Consider the following 20,005-nt stretch of genomic DNA (forward strand, 5'->3'; position numbering starts at 1 on the left):
AAAGGAACTGAACAAATCTTTACTAAAATCTTTTGGGAGGAGAATTTTTTGCACAGAAGTGACATCATTGATTGATTGTTTCAGCCCTATTGAAATTGGTCATCTTTACTGAATGCCACCAGGTCTGGTTCAGCTGTGTACCTGACAACAGTAAAAGGCCTTGCTGTTTTATGGAGTGAAACACATTCTTTAAGTTAAGCTTATAGGCTCACTTGCTCAGCAGTAAGTGGGGAAGGAGATGAAAGTTGGGACACACCTATCTTAAAATGTATAGGTGTTTGTTAATAAGGCAGCTACATCTGTACTGAAACCTTGTAATTTTTACATGACTTAGCAGGTCATTCTTCAATTCAATTCAATAATCTAGCTTTTATCTTTTTTTTTTTTTTTTTTTTTTTTTTTTTGTGAAATCCAGCTTTCTGCTGCCTAGTTTTCACTAAAATTGAATTATGTAACTTGAATGAAGAACGCATCCTTTTTCTTAATGAAGACAAGAATATAAAAAGAATATAAATAGAAGCTCCTGCCTGTCCTTCCTCTTGTATCAAGTTTCTAATGTAAAAAAAAAAAAAAAAAAAAAAAAAAAAAGATATTTTAGATATTTTGGCACAGAATATCATGAATCAACCCCTGCTACCATTACTTGCTGTGCTTCCTGCTTTCGTTTTAGACAACTTTTTAATGACATTGCTCCTATCAGAGACACTATTTATTTTCCATGCTCTCCTTCTCTGAGCACAAGGCGAAATTTTTAGATCTTGCATTTGATTTAAAATACCTCTTCTTTTCCAACCTATATGGAAAAATTTCCCAGGAGATAACTCCTCCTTGCTTAAGAATTTATTTTCTTTAACATTTAATATATTTGCTTATTAGTGATTTTTTACTGTTATATTGTGAGAACACACATACAAAATAGTGAAATACAAACAAAATTGTAATTCTTGTTCCATATGAAACAAGCATGTAAAATACAGATTTGAGTATGAAGCATGCACAGTCTGAAGCTGATTATTAAAGACTTATTATACTTACMGTATATATCGTAAATATAATATACTTACAATATACTCAAACATATTTCTTAAAGAAAAATATTAAGCCACTAATTGTTCAAGGATGTTTCAGGTACACTTTAACAACACAGAGATTAAATGATGCTCCTATCTGTCTTTTTAGCTATAAATTTGTGCACTTTCTCTCTAGAAAATTCTTAACGTCCACCTCTTTGGACATTTGGAACAAAACTTCAGCAAAGTTCAGTCCTAAGAAAACGAGTAGAGTTGGTGTTGTGGAGTTTGACGTCTCCAAAGCTTTATCTTATTGAGTTGTTTGGCGTCTCCAAAGCTTGTATTGGAATTTTAATTGTGTTTAGATAGGTTATTGTCATCTGTAGAAAGAAGCTGGTACACAGTAAGCTTTACTATAAGACTTGTATTAACTATTCTATAAATACTTACTGAGTGACAGGAAATTTTAATAGTATTTTTAAATGAAGTAAACCACCTTATACCTGATATGCATCAAGATCATATTCATACCATTTCATTCAGATAGGTTAATGGAAGGCCCTGTCATCTCCATAATAAGCAAATAATGGAACTCTACAATAAGCAAAAATGGAACAGATGCCTCCAAAAGATAAAACGTTATAGCTAATGTTGGATCATGCTCTGAAAAGTGCCTGTGATTATAGACAGAGACTATGGTCAGTAGTTTGCTAGTGCAGGTACTTTTTACGTGCAATACATCTGAAAGCAATTGTATCCATTTGGTATTCTGCAAAGACATAGCACACTGTGTTTTCCTTCTTGGGGAGGCAATCTTTCAGGTTGGAATATTAGAAGGTTTTCTCTGCGAAAAAAAAAAAAGAAAAACCTGTAATCTCTTCAATCTTCAGCAGCAAATTCCCTATGCATATTGACAAGCCATTAGTGTGCTGAATGACTTAGGGGAATTTAAAACAAGTATTTGTCTCCTTTTAAAGCTTTAGTTGTCTCTCAAAACTAATGTGGTATAAATAAGCAAATCCTTTTTCTATCCTTGATAACTACACATTGGAGGATTCTGGTATGAATGAGAATGAGATACTTCATCTGTATTTCATTATGTATTTTACAGATAATTTCTTTTCCTTAAACTAGGATAACTTTTTTTTTCCTTAATGACTTGAATGTTATTAACTCATGCTTAATATGTATTCAGAGCATATACGTTGGAAAAGTATTTCAAGTTTTCAAAAGCAGCCTGTTCTACATTTTCAAATAAACAGTGGGTCATCCCTTCACCATGCACTTTTAATCAGTTTGGAGGTGTTCAGATCCTAAAAGTAACTGATTTTAGTCAAGAGTAACCTATTTTTTCTTTTTTTTTTTTTTTGTCCATTGAACAGATTACACAAACAAATTATTACAGATATCCTAATCCTGTATTTGAAAATATTTACCATTTAGAAAATGTGAAGATTCTTTTTTTTAAAGTGTTTAAAGTAGCCAGGAAATATCTCTTGAATTGCAGTCAGCTATAATGATGTGTTTGTCATTCTACATAATAGGAAAAGCTGATATTTTTCAATAATTGCTTCTCCTTTTGCAGGCACAAGTTGTCCTTACAACAGTGCAAGTATACCTGCACTGTTTGTCCCTGTGTTTCATTGGCAAAATAAAAGAACTTCCTTAAAGTGAAAGGCAGAATGAAATAAAGCTGAAAAAGTCATTCTATCATCCTTTATGAAAAACTGAAAAAGCAAACAACTGGAATTATTAACATTTATTTTTATAAAATTGCAAAAATATCTATCAGAACTATCCTTTCTTTGAGGTTATGTGAAAACTATGCTTCTGACAGTGAAAATGCTTAAATGTGTATCTGTTGTACTACAGACTGAAAACAAAACAAAAGTCTAATATTTTCTAGAAGGTGATCTATCATAATAGTGCTTCTATGATAAACAGTACAAATATTTTTGAAATACTAGTGAAGTAGAATTTTAAAATATCTTTAGGTGATTAGATGGAAAAAAGATTAAGTACATTTAGCAAAACATTAGAGTTTTATTGTAACTATGAATTTCAGATCATTTTGCAGTTCAAAACATCATCAACATAATAGAAATTCATGAAATTAATATGCCAAGGCAAATCCAAGTATATTTAGAAGAGATTATAAAATTAATAATTCTGTAAAATTCTACCAATGTTTGGCACTGCTTTAAGCAAATATTCTCATATCATGTGCCCTGGAAATTTACACAAAGTTTTTGCCCCAATACATCATAGTTTTCAACATAATGTCCAATCAGGACAGCACGGCAAATATTGAGGATCACATTTCCACCAGCGTGCTAAATTAAATAAAGCCTGATACTACTGTTCTTAAGATGGAAATGGAGTCATAGATATTGAGTGACTGCAACAGATCTACAGTTCAGACCTAGGTAATAAGTCACTTTAGTGGCAGACTACTACCCTTTTGAAAGAGCAGAAAACTAGMTAAAGGTAGTAGGTGGATGTCTTTTCATTTTCAAACTCCTTTGCAAGAACATGAGTGTGAGCTCTATACTTCAACAGTAATTTTTACATGATTTTGTGACTGTCCTATTTGAATATCTGTGTTCCTCAGGCATGACAAAAGAAGTTATTAGCAAAGACTGGATCTACCTTTTCCAAACCTAGACAATGCCAGCCTAAAGCCCTTCCATCCTGTAAAGTAATGCCTACATTCCTACCCTAATGAGACTCAAAAAAACTTCACTTTTAATGCTTAGTAACAAAAATATTCTAAAATGAAACCTCGGATATGAAAAATCGCTTTAAGCTAGACTAGTGGCAATCCATGTTCTCTCAATGAAGCATTTTTTTTTTCCATTGAGCTTTTATAACACATCAGGTTGTTTTATGCCAAGTTGATTTTCTCACTGGAGATGAACCCGTTCGGGGATTTCTCTTGTTCTCCTTTACAGTGCTTGCAGTCTATTCACTGGTTGTCCTCATTATGTGACAACCTCATAGATGAGTGTCTTTTCGAAGCCAGCCAACTTCAGAACTGATAGAGCAGAAAATAAGAACTATGAGAAAAAGAGAAAAAATGGGGGGAAAAAAAGAAAAAAAAAATGCCATTAGTGTATAGCAAAAATACCTAAGGACAATCAAAACTAATCTAATTGATAAGTTCTGGTTTATTGAAGAGAGACTTCCATGCTGTATAAATGATGTCAGTATGCCTGTTCAGTGTAAGCAAAAGCCTCCATAATGATTATGTTTTGCGAATTTAAGGTGGAAGCACTTAAAACAATATCAATATATTCTTCAGCATTCATATTAGTGAAAATGAGATTTCTGTACATTTTTAAGGATATGGTAACTTGTAGTTGTTCCTGATTTTAATTGTTTCTCTTTTAAAAAATTAATTATGTTGTTTTAAAACACTAGTCTTGATGGTTGGCTGCACTCTTCTTTGACACTGTGGAAGTTAAATAAGTAATTCTCACTAATATTGGGAGGAACTGAGCGCATAGCTTGAGGACAGATTATGGTCTTCATCTTGTAAGGCATGAAAATAATTGAGACTGTGTTGTCAAGAGCTGAGCTCTTCCTCGAGTGTTAACGTGTTTTGGCAAGACATGTCAAAAATATAAATCATCCTAAAAGACATTCATCCTTGAGCATGAGATGGGAATATTCAAAATGCACAAGCCACCAAGAAATTCATATTGTTTTTGCTGTATCTCCTCCATAGCAACATTTCTTTCAAATGAGCTCAGCAATTTTCCATTGCTAAACAAGCAGTTATCCTTGAAGAAGTTATTGTTTGTCCTTTGTGCTGGCTAGTTACTACCAACAGAAAGTTTCAATTACACATGTAAATTGAATAATTAATACTTTTGTATCTTAAGAGAAATCTTAATAGATTTTATTCACWGTAATCATATCTCCATTTTCCATACCCAAAAATATGTTTGCAAAGAATTGATATTGATTAAAAAATGTGTTTTCTATTTCAAACTATTTTGGAATCAGTGAAAATAAAACATTTGAAACATGCTTCTAGCTAAACTTACTTTACAAAAATAAATAGATTTGTGTATCTTTTATTATCTGTTTATTGATTTATATGTTAGATTTTTTCATCTGGTCTTTGCCATTYATAACAAAACTGTTGGGGTGCAGGTTGGCACTTCCAGGAATCAAGAGGRGACTGTCCCTGATTCTATTTTTTCTTTGTCAAGCAGATATTATTTTAAATTTCCGAACAACATATGTCAGCAAGTCTGGCCAAGTTATATTTGAAGCAAGATCTATTTGTATACACTATGTGACTACCTGGTTTATCATTGATTTAATTGCTGCACTGCCCTTTGATCTTCTTTATGCTTTCAACGTCACTGTGGTAAGTACTAACTTTTCTTTTTTAWTTGAAACATATATTTTTTTTCTGAAATACTGAGGATTTTTTCAGATCTGTTGACAAAAACTAAATGAACAAAAATATGTTAATGTGTAGTGCATTTTTAAGCTGGATTTTGGGTAATGTAATTTTTTATGTTGATTTAACTATGGCAATTTTGGGTGTCAGAGCAGCCATTAATTTACATAAAAGCTACATATTTACCATTTTTCTCATTCAATTGTCTTTAACTTGTAAAGAGGTGCGTTCATGTTAACTTCATTTTTCCTCAATGTAACCAAATAAAATTAAAGATAGTTTTTATTTTCTGTTGAATCTTTAATAGTTTTCCATGGCTCAGCATTTTTTATTGTAAGTAGATCATTGTTACAGCCTATAGACAGGGTATATTTTTCACTCAGTAGGCAATCTTCTTTCTTATTACCTCTGGAACAGTGTTGAGCAGTATCGAGCAAATGCAATATTAATATATGATCCTTATCCCTATTTGGTTTTGTGTGTATTTAGCAGCCAAATAAGCAGCTCAGAATGTGTCATACCTGAGATCTGAGATGATGACTGCTTACAATTCTCATTAACTTTGTCTGACTTCAGTTTCAGTTCAGCTTTGTTAGGAATTTAATGACAAAATGTTTAAGCCACTTTGAAAATAATCCTAGTTAATGACCCRAGTTATAATGGGTTAATGTTCATTTATGTCTCTTTACTTATGCTGAGAGTTTATTCTTCTGACAGACAGTTTTAGTAGTACAAGGACCTACTAAACAACTTTCTCATTCCCCCAACASGCCTAGCCAAAAAGTTTTGGAAAAAAATGTTGGTAATGGTTCTTCAACTTTTGTAGCTGTACCTTTGTCACAAAAGAAACTCAGGCTTCTAAACCAGCACTTTCTAATTCTCAATATTTTGATCTTTTATTGTCAGATCCACTTGATCTCATTTTCATTAAACATGAGTTACTGATAAGCACATAAATGGTAGAACAGATATATTTAAAAAAAAAWATCAAAACACTAGTCATAAAGCCTTCTGAGTAAGGTATCCTTTCTGCCATTTAGTTTCTCTTCCTGTCTTTTCACTTCATTTGTAATGTTAAGAACTGTCAATCTGATGTTAGTGCAGTAACTTTTAATATCAGGCAGTTAGTAGTTCCACATTCTTAAATCACAATTTTTATATAAACAGTAGATTTAAATATCTAGCCCAGTTCAGTTCTCACAATAAACCCAAATAGCCATCATAACTGGGTGGGTTTAATTTCCGTTAAGAATTTTGCTTCAAATAAACCAGTGCCCTCAAGGAAGGAAAAAGMAGAAAGAAGAGGTCTTTTATTCATCAGGAAGACAGATATGTTTATAATAGTGAATTCTGTAAAAGAAAGTATTATTGAGAACTTATTTTTACAGTTATAAAATCACCTTATTATAAATGCTACTATAATATAATTAGTACACATCTGTAGTCTATTTTACCTTTTTTCTTCTTTCCTCAAGATCAGCAGTATGATAACCAAGAAGATCCAGGACACTGAAATGTCCTTCTGTTAGTAATAGGTCCTCAGTGAGATAATTAAGCATAGATTTAGTCCAAATTTCAGACAACATATAGCCATGTTGATCTAGAGAGCAATTGTGACAGACAGACTTACCTTCCTGTGTGTTCCAAGGTTAAATTCCTCACTAAAGATTTTTTGCAATATATGACCTGCTTGCTTTGTTTTGACTTAATTTAATTAGCTGGTTGCTGCGTGATGATTACTACACAGCGGTGTCAAGGCTTAGCTCTCTCCTCCCTCTTATGGTTAAGAGAGAATCCAGAAATTGCRGGTCTGCACCTTGCAATAATCCCTGCAAACTCAGATATGCTATTTTCCATATGATTCCACAGGGAACACAGCGCCTTCCTGTACTGTATATCTCATAGTGGCAAGATAAGGCAACTATTAATATAATCTTTTAGAAATAATAGTTGTTTCAAGAGTGGGGGGAGGTGTTATTCCAATTTATTGATTTAATAAGCTATTTCCTCATATCTATTCTCAGATTATTACTTCACCGACTCTCAGATGTTGCCTCAACAGAACGGTGAGAAGGGGCATCAGTGAGCATCTCACTCCTTTGCTGTCCAGGCCCTGGCACAAAGGCCAACATTATAGGGATGGTCTAAATTCTGCAAGCTAGGTATAGTGCCATACATATGCAGCTATGTATGGTACAAAAATGTCACCCACTATCTGGAGATTTGTGGAGTCAGAGTGCCTGAAGGAGCTGTGGAGTCTCTCTCTTTGGAGATATGTTAGAACAAAGGAGAGGAACTGTAGGAAGGCTTTACTGCCCTTAAATCTTCAAGGAATTCTGCCCTTCCAGTAAATGGACAAATCTTGGAAGGTTTGAGACTTTACACATRTTCCTTCCAAATCTCAGTTTCTGCTGAGCTCCCCAGCTCCTTCCATCCATGTATCTGACATAAAGGATCCCTTAATCTGTGCAAATGTGGTATGAAATGCTGCCAAAGTAAAAAAAAGATTATTAACTACTAGTTCTAATGACTTCATTTGCATCTGCCTAGTGATAGAGGAAAGCAAGAAAGTCATTTTTGGAGGAAAAGCAAACAAAACAGTATGAAAGATCCGTGCCACTAGTCTTTATATWAAAGTATCATGTTTCATTATTATTAGATTTTTTGCAGTAGGAGATGGTCCTCCAGACATAGAATTTCTTCACTAGTTTGTAGCAACTTTATTTCTCGGTATTTTTATTGCTACAGATCGGTATGACTTCGTTTACATTTGTTTTATATAAAATTATTTCTCTGTCATTTTGACAGAAAAAGGATAACCCAGATAGTCTAAAATGATTAACCATATGAAAAATGTAGATGACTTTATATCTGTGGGCAAAGCAAAATCTACGTAGGCATAAGCATGAGTGCTGATTCCTCATTTTGTCTTTCTAAATTTATGACACAGAAAGAAAGCTGACTGCTGGCATTTCAGATCTTTCAGTGACAGAATGGATATAATAGAGGAAAAGGTTTTGTCATGACAAATGATAAAATTCAGTGCAATTATGTATGATTTATTGCATCTGTGTTCAAATTTACAGGCAAATTATTTTGAAATGAGGAGGTCTTTTGGTCTTAAAATGAAACATCTCTCCACTTTTAGAAGAGTGTTTTTATATCTATTAGTGGTCTGTAACTGAATAAAACATGGTCATGATTTAGTCAAAAGTAATATCTAAATAACAACAGTAGTTACCATACTTTATAACTTCAAGTTGTGGWTGGGTACATTTATTATTTTACCAGCTCTTCAGAAATTTCATATTTATAAGAACCCAGATTTAAAAATAATCTCAACCATCATTTATTTGTCTATTGCGCTGCAGTAGAATATGGACACCCTTGTAAAAGTGAGGCTGTAACATGGAGGGCACAGCACATATACACAATTGTTATACACAATACCACAACATCTTGGTGTTTCTGTCATGAATAGGGACCACATTTCTGTTAAATATGAAACAAAGGGAATGACAACACAATCATGGGGAGCTGACCATCCAACTTTCCTATATTGACCCCTCTGCAACTGGATTCTGAGGGGGTAATCCTTTTYTGGGAATGGTTGATCTAAGAGAAAGACAAGACATAGATGAATACAGCTCAAGAGGATCAAATGATGATCATAATGATCCAAAAGGCAAATAACTGTGGAGTAGAATCACTCTGACAAATGATGAGRCTAGAGATGGAAAACAGACACAAATATTTGTAGTATTAATACAAATGGTATTGTATTAATGCAGTTGTATTAATTGTATTAATATGAACAATTCCTTCAAATATTTTACAGCCTCCTTGCAAATTTTCATATACTTAATGACATAGACATAACAATCTCACTGAACCATTTTATATGATACGAGATGGAGAAAAGAAATGCGAGAGGAAAAAAACACTGTAACTGTTTGTTTGCTCCAGTGTAGAACAACTTCACCTGCCTGACTGGCTAAGCACTKCCAGATCTCATTCATAACACACATGAACCTCAAAGTAGCTTAAACAAATAAGTGTAATGTGTTTGTTCAGTTTTTCCTTTCTTTTCATGTACATGAGGATCTAAGAAAAAATGTAATAGTAAAAGAGAATGTAAAAACAAAAAATGTAAAGAAAAAAGAAAGAAATATTGGTCAGTGAATACTGTATGAAATGAAGAAGTTCATGAGAGGATTCCTTTTGCACTAAACCACAGAAGAGAAAGGCAATGTTTGCAGGTGCCAGGGCAGGGTTTCTTCTTTTTACAGGAATTTAAGTATTTCATGAATAAGTCTAAAATACTCCCCATGACAGAACTTCTCAATCAACCAGAAATTAGCTGTGAGAGAATTCACACCTGTTAAATTAAGATTTCAGARTATTAGTTTTGGTATTAGAAGTGGAAGTACTTTACATTATCCTGGATTAACAAAAGCAAATGGATGTTGATCCAGCTGTGCTTTTAGGATTTCTTTTCAGAGAGCTCATTACTGGGCTCTGCAAGTGCTGTCAGAAGACATGGTTTGATTTTTTTTTTCTTTCAGTCAGTTGATGTATGTATCTTGTATTAGTTAGTTATTTAGTAAGCATTAAACCTAACATCTCATTATAATTAATGACCAAAAAAGATTACAGTTAATTAAAATTATGTCTATTTTATGTCTATGTCCTGGAAAAAAAGTAAATTAAAAATGTTCTAATCTGCATAGTTTGCTATTTCTGTTCAATAACTGAAACATGAGCCAAGTATATTCCATGCAAAAAGAATTTTTATGCAGACTCCTGTATGGATCTAGGCTGAAGGATGTCCTGAAGAGGYGGGAATGGTGAAGGAACTACTGATTTTGTGCATTACTGAATGGCACTGCATCTTCTCTGGGGGTCTGTGCTCATACACCTCCTAAACTGGCACCTACTTGGACTGTTAAGCAGAAGAGATGCTGTTTTAGCAACATACGCTTTTAGGAATGGAGCTCTTCAGGAGATTTTATAAAATCCTTTTAAAAGGATTCTTTTGGACTTCAACTTAGTTTGCAACTGTAATACACGTSCAGTCACCTGAACACAGATTTAAATCTGAAAAACAATTCTGAGTCTACAACTATCACTCTGCTTCCTTGATCTTTAAAATGTCAGCTCTTTGTTACTCCTTTTTCTAGGCTTAATGATTAAAGTAGTGTCAACTACCTTACTTGTTTTGGGCCTACTTGACTGTTAGTAGAAACTGAAAATTATTATAGAAATKATGTGTTTGAACTGTGTATATTTTGTTGTTTCATCCTGGTTTCAAATGAACCTTGATAATTTGGCCAATGAAGTTTTTATTGTAAAGGAACTAATACATCTGTTTGTGTACAAACATAAAATCTGATGGTAAATCTAAAGAAAAAAAAGAGGCTTTGGATTAAAAAAAAAGGAAAAAGGAAAGATCTAGTTTTCCAAATGTGTTTGGCTGAACTCAGAAATACTAAAAATATAGCTACACAGCAAAAATAGCAGAAAAAGCACTTTATTTTTTAAAAAAAACTGTCATCTTTGCCATTCTCTGTTGCCTTAAGATTTAGGCTAAGTATAATACACAACTAAGTAGCTTAATAAAGTGAAGGCAATAATGTATAGAGCTTTGGAAGACAGAATTTCCTTCCATTGAAGCACAAAAACGATGTAACAAATTTCAACTTCTGACTATTTGATTTTTCTCTGTGTTCTCCTAGGTTTCTCTTGTCCACCTTCTAAAGACAGTCAGATTGCTACGCCTCTTGCGTCTCCTTCAGAAGCTGGATCGTTATTCCCAGCACAGCACAATTGTTCTCACGCTTCTTATGTCCATGTTTGCCTTGCTTGCTCATTGGATGGCCTGCATTTGGTATGTCATTGGGAAAAGGGAGATGGAGCAGAATAATCCCCTTACCTGGGACATAGGTGAGTCCTCATTTATTGGCTGCTTTAAACTTGTAGTAAATTATTTGTGTCTAATGTCGGAACAGAAGTATTCAATAAGAAATAAATGCCAGAATGTGGGTAACCTTTTATTGAAGACATTGGTTCTCTAAATTTCAGCACAATCCAGGAAAACAGAAACATAAAAATGGAACAGAAAATGGAAATAGTGGAAGATGACATTTTTAGAAGTGAATCTATTTGGAGAAACTAAGGAATTAGATAAGACAGTGCCAGACAGCACAGAACAGTAGATGAGAAAGTTCATCCTGTTTTTATAAATAATGCAAATTTTCCACAGAGAGATTGCATCGTGTTGATTATTGCTTGATGTACATTGCTTGCCAAAAGGAACAGCATCTTTTTTTTTTTTTTTTTTTTTTTTTTTTTTTTACGTCATTCAGAAATACTTAGCCTAGCTGATTTGAAGTTTTTTCGGTTTTACTGGAGAAACAGGATCAATGGATATCTGTCAATGGATAGAAGGTTTTGGTCAGTTCATGTTTAGTCCTGCATTTATTCCCTATTCCAGTTTGCTTCATTTCTATTTCTTCTGCTTTAGAATTCTTTATATAACAAAAACATTGAATATTTATATTTTTCTTTCTTTAAGCTTTAATGGTTGCTAATGATTGTACCCATATGCCATGGTGCAATGGGAAAACAATTTGTGTTATATGTGCACCTGATATTATCAGATACTCGTATGCTGTTGAAAATATGCTACCTGATAGTGCAATACATCCACATCTTCATAGGTCATTGCAGCTTTTCTGTCAAGGTGAATTTCCTCAGGTCAAGCATTCCCGTTTCCCCCTTTTCTTTTTGTTTCATTGTATTTTGCCATTATAATTCTAAATATATTTACCTTTAGCCTAAAGACCAATATGTGCCCATTTAAGCAGAAACAAAAACAAAGCCAGTGATAAAATTAACTGTAAGAAGAAAGCTGAGATAATTTGCTTTATGCTACTAAATACTAAAGATACAATTAAAAGAGTGGAAATAATGCAGATTATTTATATAATCTGTGAGAAAAGGAAATAGTGCATATGTCTTTCATAAATGAACTATCTAATAATGAAATGGATGTTCCTGACAGGAAAAATATTTGATGGAGGCAAGAGTAAAACATGTGTGACCAAGGGCTCAGTGAGGGGTATTTGAACTACGATATCACCTATTCTGATCTCTTTTAATTTCTTCCTTCTCCCTTAACSTCATTAGAGATTGAATACTGATAAGCCTGAAGGAAAAAGAACAGTTATGTTAGAAGTGCCAGACCATTGTCTACMTGGGAATGCTGGTCCAATAAGAGTAAATGGAGAAAGAAGGCCCACTAAATACACCTCTCAAGTTTGCCCGTAGGTTACTAAAAGTTTTGTGGAGTCTTTATTCTTCTACTTGTTGGGATTTTTTATTGTTTGTTTCTTGTTTTGTTTTGTTTGTTTTTTTTTTCCTGTAAACCAGTTCTGTGACCTGCTGCTGAATTCCTTGCAGAGTGCAAACCATGCAAAGAAAAGACTGCAGCTGTAGGGGAGGTGACACAAAGAAAGCCCACTGTGCACAAATTGGTCAAATATTGATGACAGAAAAACAAGTCCAGAAACGATCATAACAAAAAGAGTCACCCTGGCAGGAAGCAGCCATGAAGGGACACTCTCAGCTTATTTGGGCCACCGATGATAGCTGGTCTCAAAAGAGCACAGTGAGAGCAGTGCCTCCATGCCTCTCAGTTATTCATCCCTCCACCTTTTTCCTGATCTGAGACTGGCTTCAGGAAATCCTCCCTTTCCCCTGGCTCTTAGCCATTATTGCTATAAAAACTTTGACTTTCCTCCTTCACTTTTTTTTTCTCTTGGGCAATGACCACATCATTAAAATCAAATACGAGTGCCAATMAAATGTGCCAAGAACATCACTAAAGCAAAGCTCAGCGTTCCTAGAAAAGAATGATTTTGCAAGACTCCCATTTGTGTCACAATGAAGCATGCTAGAGTTGTGTCTAGCTTAATCCATATTGATCATCTTTTAGTGGGACCCGAGGTGGGAACAGTTTCTTGATAGCCTTGTAGTGCTGGCTTGTCTCACCGGGGACAAGTGGCTTGGTATTTCTTGGGCAATACATCTTCCCTGCAAGGACTGAGGCATTTCGTAAACTCTCAACCTTTAGCCCCCTTACCTGGGAAAGCTGCTTGTTTTTATGCATTTAGAACCTGAAAGGGATTTTTTGTCTTTCTAAAAGTGTATTTCTCAATTTTCTCTGGAAAGCTTTTCTGTCACCTTCATGGATAGACTTTAAAATGCTATAAGYGTATAATAAAAATTGAATTGCAATGACTCTTGCAAAGCTGATATAATATTGCCTAGCTAATCCAAATGATGACATAGTTCTCTATCTGCAGGTATGGCTATTTCTAAAGTTTTTCTAGCACTAAGACATTTTTCAGTTTATTTTTCTGTTTTGTTCTCTAAGGGGAACACTTTTAGAAAGTTAAAATATAGGTAAAAGGGAAAAAAAAGAGCGGAGGAGGGTCATAAAACTCCAAACACCTGGCATAAAGCAATTAGATCGCAAAAAGCTGATAGCACCTGTGAAATTTCTGTTTAAACATGTACGCCACATGTATGAACATTAATAGAAGATTATTACATTTCTTTAGTCAGACTGTCAGAATCCTATTGGTGTCCAGGTGCAAGTTACTTGTTGTGAAACACAATGAATTTAGCCTTCTGCTTGCTACATTTTTTGCTACTTTTGTGGAATCCCAATGATAAATTTAGTTAGCATTAATACTAGGGATACATTAAATTATGAGTGTGATTCACCAGTCTTACACTGTACACTCCACAACATCCACATAGGAGATGTATTGAGTGGAGAAAAGAAGGGCCTAAGAGCAACTTAACCAAGTAAAATGAGATGTGGATATTACAATAAATTACAAACCAAATAATGAAAAATAGGAGAAATCTTGCTTCGAGATGTAATAATGATAGTGCGATGGTAAGGCAAAGAGGACATTCTCACTTCTTGTGCCAAGGCCTCCACTGAAGCTATTTTGTATAGTATTGTTTAATGTTATGATAAAGATCATAAGAAGAGGTAAGAATCAGAGAAGAATGAAAGGATTATGAGTACCTAAAAGACACTACTTAGTGCAAGGAAGAGAGTAAAGCATGATCCTTAGTTTTATAATAACAGATTTTCATTTTTAAACTTTTTAGTTTTGTTACAGTGATACGAAAGCTGGATATTTAATTTTCATCAATTGAGCTTAATTAAAGTCCTTTGCAGGCATTGGGAGGCATTCTAATAGCCAACAGTAGAAAAATACAACTCCGTAATATTTTTTAAATATTTAATAAAATAAAGAACATGTTCCCTTTGCTTGAAAAGTATGCTGACTGTTTTTGATATGTGGGTCTTAGCCAGCATCCAGCTGAAGAACAAGCTCCCTGGGCGTGGTTGCCACCATTAGCAGCTGCAAATATAGGGACAGATCTCTAAGGAGGGAAAATCATGCCAGGAAGAAAAAGATGATTTCTTTGATTTTACATGTGGATCTATTTTGGTGGGTGATATTTTATCAATATCCTTCCCCCATTTAATGTTTCCTCAGAAGCTTATAACACAGAATCAAACCCAAGATCTTTCTAGCATTTTAACACTTTGGTATTGTAACATAATTCTTTGAGACCTTGCTGTGCTATCAGATATGCACCATAGCCCCAATCTAACAACGTTGACTTAAGTAGCAGTAGCATTTGGTTCTTGGTATCTATTTCTCAGGCTAATTTAAACAAATGAGGTGCTTCATTTACATTTGGATTGGGGCAAGGGGAGTGATAAAGTTCTCTCTGTGAAAAATACACAGAGAAAAAGCTGTATTTCCTGTGTTCTTACTGAGCCTAATTGTAAGCCTTCTTTTCATTTTTTTTTTTTTTTGTCCTCGTTCAGCAATCATTCTCATTGCAAATAATGTAAAACAATGATTGCATAAAATTTTTAGTCACTTGATTGCAAAGTGAGAAAGATGTAGTTTCTGGGAATATTATCTGTGGAGGGTCACAATGTGGTAGCACTGTGCAATATGGTGCTAAAACATATTCATTTTGCTTAGCTCTAGCATTGATATTTTAAATGATTACATGGAATATGAAGAACATATGCAAGTTGGGCACTATTAGTCTGCAGGTGCCTGTGCTATTTACCTCAGCGAGTTTCCTCATCTCAGCAAAGAGCTCCTCTATATGCAGCAGCTCGACTAATGTCTGATAAAATCGTGACTACCTGACTGATCCTTCCCACCCACCTGAGACAGYGTTGCACTCCTTTCTCTGCTTTTTCCTTTTTTAAATCCCCTGCTGTTGCACTCTACATTGTTCTCCTCATTTGTTCTCTCTGGTGAAACAGATGTTTTCCTGAGACACAGCATGCTTTTCTGCAATCTGTAAAAATAAGATTAATTTTGGTTACCTGACACTTAAGAGAAGCTAGTCTGTGTTTAGGCTCCCAACTGTTCCTCCAACTCTAATTCTATTGATTTCAGTACATTGCCCCTGGTTTTACTAATATTAGATTAAGACATAGGGTTTTTACCAGTTGCTGTTTGAAATTTTTATGCATTGTKCTACATCCCTTCTAATTCTTATCAAATGTGAAAAATGCATTTTAAATCTGTCTACATGAAACAGATAATATAAAAAAATGTTTCTTCTTGCTAAAGTCATTCATTCTGGGAGAACTGTATGAGCTATTGAAACTCAGATGCTTTGTGAGGAGATTAGGAGAAGGCCAAGAGTCAAGATGCTGCATCCCTTAGATAGCCAAAGCTGTCAGATATAATTTGTGCAATCATCTTGAAAAAAAAATTCCTTCCTCACCACCAGAAATTCAATTAGAACTTTCTATTAGTCTACCCAGAGCAACACTTATAACATTCTATCCATGGAGGTGTTGTTATTAGAACCAAATTAAAATGTATATAAATGACCTCTGCTTATATAGAAAATAAAGTATATACACTGACTTTAGGAGAAGCTTTCAAATCAGGAATGTAAAGAGTCTTCTTCATCTATGTAAATCTATGATTGTTTTTCTTGTTCCTCATTAGTTTTGTAATCTGCAGGACTTCTGAAAACAAGAACTCATTCACCAGGGTACTTTCATGCACTGTGTAATATAAACCTTTCCCCTCTTTGTCTTTCACATACTTATAGTCAAAGCTTTTAAAGCAGCTTAGATGTTTGGCTCCCAATGATGGCTTTACACCCTGTAGTCATTAGTTTTCATGGCAGTGAATGGAGAGATTTGGATGCAAAATGAGGTGCATAGCAGCTGAGTGGAGCCAGTAAGGAAAGCAGAAGGTACGGTCAGTCCCTTTCACTCAAGGCTTGCACCACCTTAGTATGGATTGAAGAAAAGTCATAATCCCTCACTACAGATACTGAAAGACATGTATGTAGCACATAATAGATTTTAACTTAGAGATCTCACTAATAGCATTGATATAGACTGGTGTATCTACCAGTGCTGAGCTTGCTGACCTTTAACATTTCCTTATGCCTGTAAGGTATGAGGAAGTATCAGGGGAAGTATGGGGGAAGGGACTATCCACATACTTCCTCTTTTGCAATTAAATTGGCTAGAGCTGACGTGGGCTGGATGACAGAGAAAGAGCATGCGCCTGTCTTTCTTATTGAGCTCTTCCAGGCATTTAGATGTGGGACAGTGTGGCTGAGGAGCCCCACTGGGTGTAGGTATGAGAGCTCGCCTCAAGACAGCGGCATTTCTGGCCTTATGCAAAAGTTGACTGGTAGGGATGAACCAAAGTGTAAGAACCTAGAGCTTAAGAGGGAAACTTAAGAGTAGGTTCTTCATCTTGATTTCCTAAATTCTATCAAGTCCTTGGTGGCATTCCTGGTAGCTTCAGTTTTATCACAATACTGTAAGTTATCACTGAGCTGAAATCTCAGGAGAGTAATTGCCTTATAACTCCCTTTTTTGTGTGTCTTGGAAAATTTATTCTGCTTTTTATTCACCAAAGTTCCTATTTACACTATTAACAACTTTGACAATCAGGAACCTAATTTGAAAAAATTGTGAAAGTCAGAATTTTGTGTGAACACTGAACTTCAGATGCTGGAGCTATCAGGAATATCATCTAACATAATACACAAGGACAAATCAAAGAAACAATCGTTTCTGAACTCAGGCTGTGTAAATGGTCTGTGCATGTAGATAGCTCTGCATTTTTCTGGATTCCAGACGTAACTCCTGGACCAAACCAACTCTAGTATAATTTCAACTAGCTCAGCTTATTAAGAGACTGAACTACAAGAGTTTTGTCAATGCGGCAACTTTGGTAAGTTGCAGCAACTTATGTCTACTCTTACTTTGACAGACTTACTGGCAAAAGCAATGTTCATGCACAAAATCCTGGGCTATTTTCAAAATTCCATACATACACACATCCATCAGGTGAGAGCTGGCACATAGAGATTTATTTATCCTTGCAGGGGTGAAATGAACTTCATGCTGACTAGATTGCATAGACCATCACTCACTAGTTGTAATCAATTGTTCATCTCAGTCTGTCATCACTGTACGTGTATGTGTTTGATTTTAATCTCTATTTTAATCTGCTCATTATGTCCTTGATTTTCTATCACTTGCTAGTGATGTACTTGCTAGTAAAAGAGTTTTAGTACCTGCTACTTTGGAGCTGTGGTCCTTTCTGATTTTAAGAGGCTATTTTAAGAGAAGGAATAGAAATAAGTGTGTCTTTCATAAGCACTGCCATCTTCAGTTAAGTAAAATGCATTGTAATGCTCTGTCAAACCTTTAGCAACAATATTTAAAGTCTTTTTTTCCCTTATATATAATAATATTATTTTATATATATAACATATATATATTTTCTCTTCTCTGATTTTCTGATTGGCAAATATCTCCTCTAAGGGGGGAAAACAGTGAAAAATTTAGCTGAAAAATCATTTTGAATTAATATATGATGGAAATGATTGATGACGCCAATAGTTTTGGGGCATCTCTATGTTAGTAAAATTAGGAAGAGGCTGCAATGAATAAATGTATTTATTCATTTCAGAGAAATGTATTTATTCATTTCAGAACAATCGTATATTTCTTTAGTTTGGTGGGTACTTCATCTGAATTGCTAAAACAGTTCTAGTGTAGAATATGGTATTTGAGAGCTGTTTTAGAGAAATGTATAGTAAGAAATAATTATGAAAAAGAYCTATATTTTTATCTGACTGAACTGCACTTTTGAATCAGAGTGGTAAAGGTTATCTAGTTTTTAACATAAAATCCACTTTTTCCTGTTTGTGTATGATCATATCTGCCCAGTTTTGGTACAATACAAGCAATGGCACATTAATTTTCTTTTGTTTGCCCATCTGTTATAACTAGCACAGAGAAAGTTAACTGGTAGGAATGGATTTTACATGTACAGCCTGTATCTAGGTGGATATGTGCCAGAAGTGTGTGTAGAAACCTGTCTGCACATGTTAAAGAGCTACGTTTAGAAATGAAGTCCTCACAGAGTCTTGCCTCTAAAACTTGTTATTTTTTTTTTTTTCCCCTGACTTATAGGTATCACTTACTGTTCACAAAAGCCTTTTTTATGTTTACAGACCTTTTTTCAGACTAGTATATACCAAATCTTGTCAGGAATCTTAATAGAAATTTAAATTCTAAAATTAAAAAATGTTTGTGAAGGTCATTCAGTTTCACATTTGAAGAACCAGAGCACTGAGGTTTTGGTGGAGCTATTCTAAAATAGATTATTGTTTGTTGTATTTAACCTGAACCCGAGCTGAATGTTTTAGTTTAACAGTAGTTTGTTTCTCAACTGCTCTGGGGCTTAGTTGGTTTTATTTCTTTTTTTCTACCCTGCTGTTCCTTTCTCTAGGCTCAGTTCTTTGACACATTTTCCTTTACATGCCATACTTTGCCTTCCAACTGAATCATCTTAGCAATCACAAGATGCTCCAAATATATTCCCCACAATGAGGATGGAGATACCCTGTTGTGTTTGCAGTCCAGAAAAATAATTCAGTATTTGGAGGATAATAGGGAAAATAATGTACATGAACTACAGAGTGGTGAGCTACAGCAAAAAACAGCTTAGCTGAGCTCAACTCAGCGCTGGAGCTCACCAATGCCTTACATATTCACAGGTCATTTGATAACTTGCATTTTTAAAGAAATATTTACCCTTTTGTCTTTTACCAAACATATTAACGTAAGTTGATTTGGGCAAATGTTGTGAAATTCAAACCATAAAGTTTAGTGCAGAGTTAGTAGACTTAAAGTAGTGCAGAGTTGTAAGAATGGTAAATTGGTTTTGTGTAGACCAATAAGCTACTTTAGCCTGGCAATGATAAAAATGTGTCATTTCAAATGGTTGCAAATACCTTTTGGAAGGGGATGTGAGGTTTTTATATACCTGTTTATACATTTCCAAAGACAAAAATCTTGGATAAGTTTTTAGAGAAAACTGAAAATCCAGCAGTGGATGAAGCCCCTGAGATCTCTTAAAGTTAAAAATGTGCTGCTACATCCACAAGTAGCCATGTTTACTTGAATATTATT

The 20,005-nt window shown here is 34.5% G+C and overlaps 1 protein-coding gene across 1 annotated transcript in view; it reads left to right on the plus strand.

Annotated features, from left to right (window-relative positions):
* The window catches only part of KCNH8 (potassium voltage-gated channel subfamily H member 8), a 161,328-nt gene that overhangs the window by 91,194 nt on the left and 50,129 nt on the right, over positions 1-20,005 (plus strand). The window contains exons 6-7 of the mRNA XM_026050813.1: positions 5,231-5,388; positions 11,160-11,367. Of these exons, the coding sequence (XP_025906598.1) occupies positions 5,231-5,388; positions 11,160-11,367 (366 nt within the window). The remainder of the gene's footprint in view (positions 1-5,230; positions 5,389-11,159; positions 11,368-20,005) is intronic.

The sequence above is a fragment of the Nothoprocta perdicaria genome, unplaced genomic scaffold, assembly GCF_003342845.1.
Source record: "Nothoprocta perdicaria isolate Ctin4 unplaced genomic scaffold, notPer1 scaffold_70, whole genome shotgun sequence".
Lineage (NCBI taxonomy): Eukaryota > Metazoa > Chordata > Aves > Tinamiformes > Tinamidae > Nothoprocta > Nothoprocta perdicaria.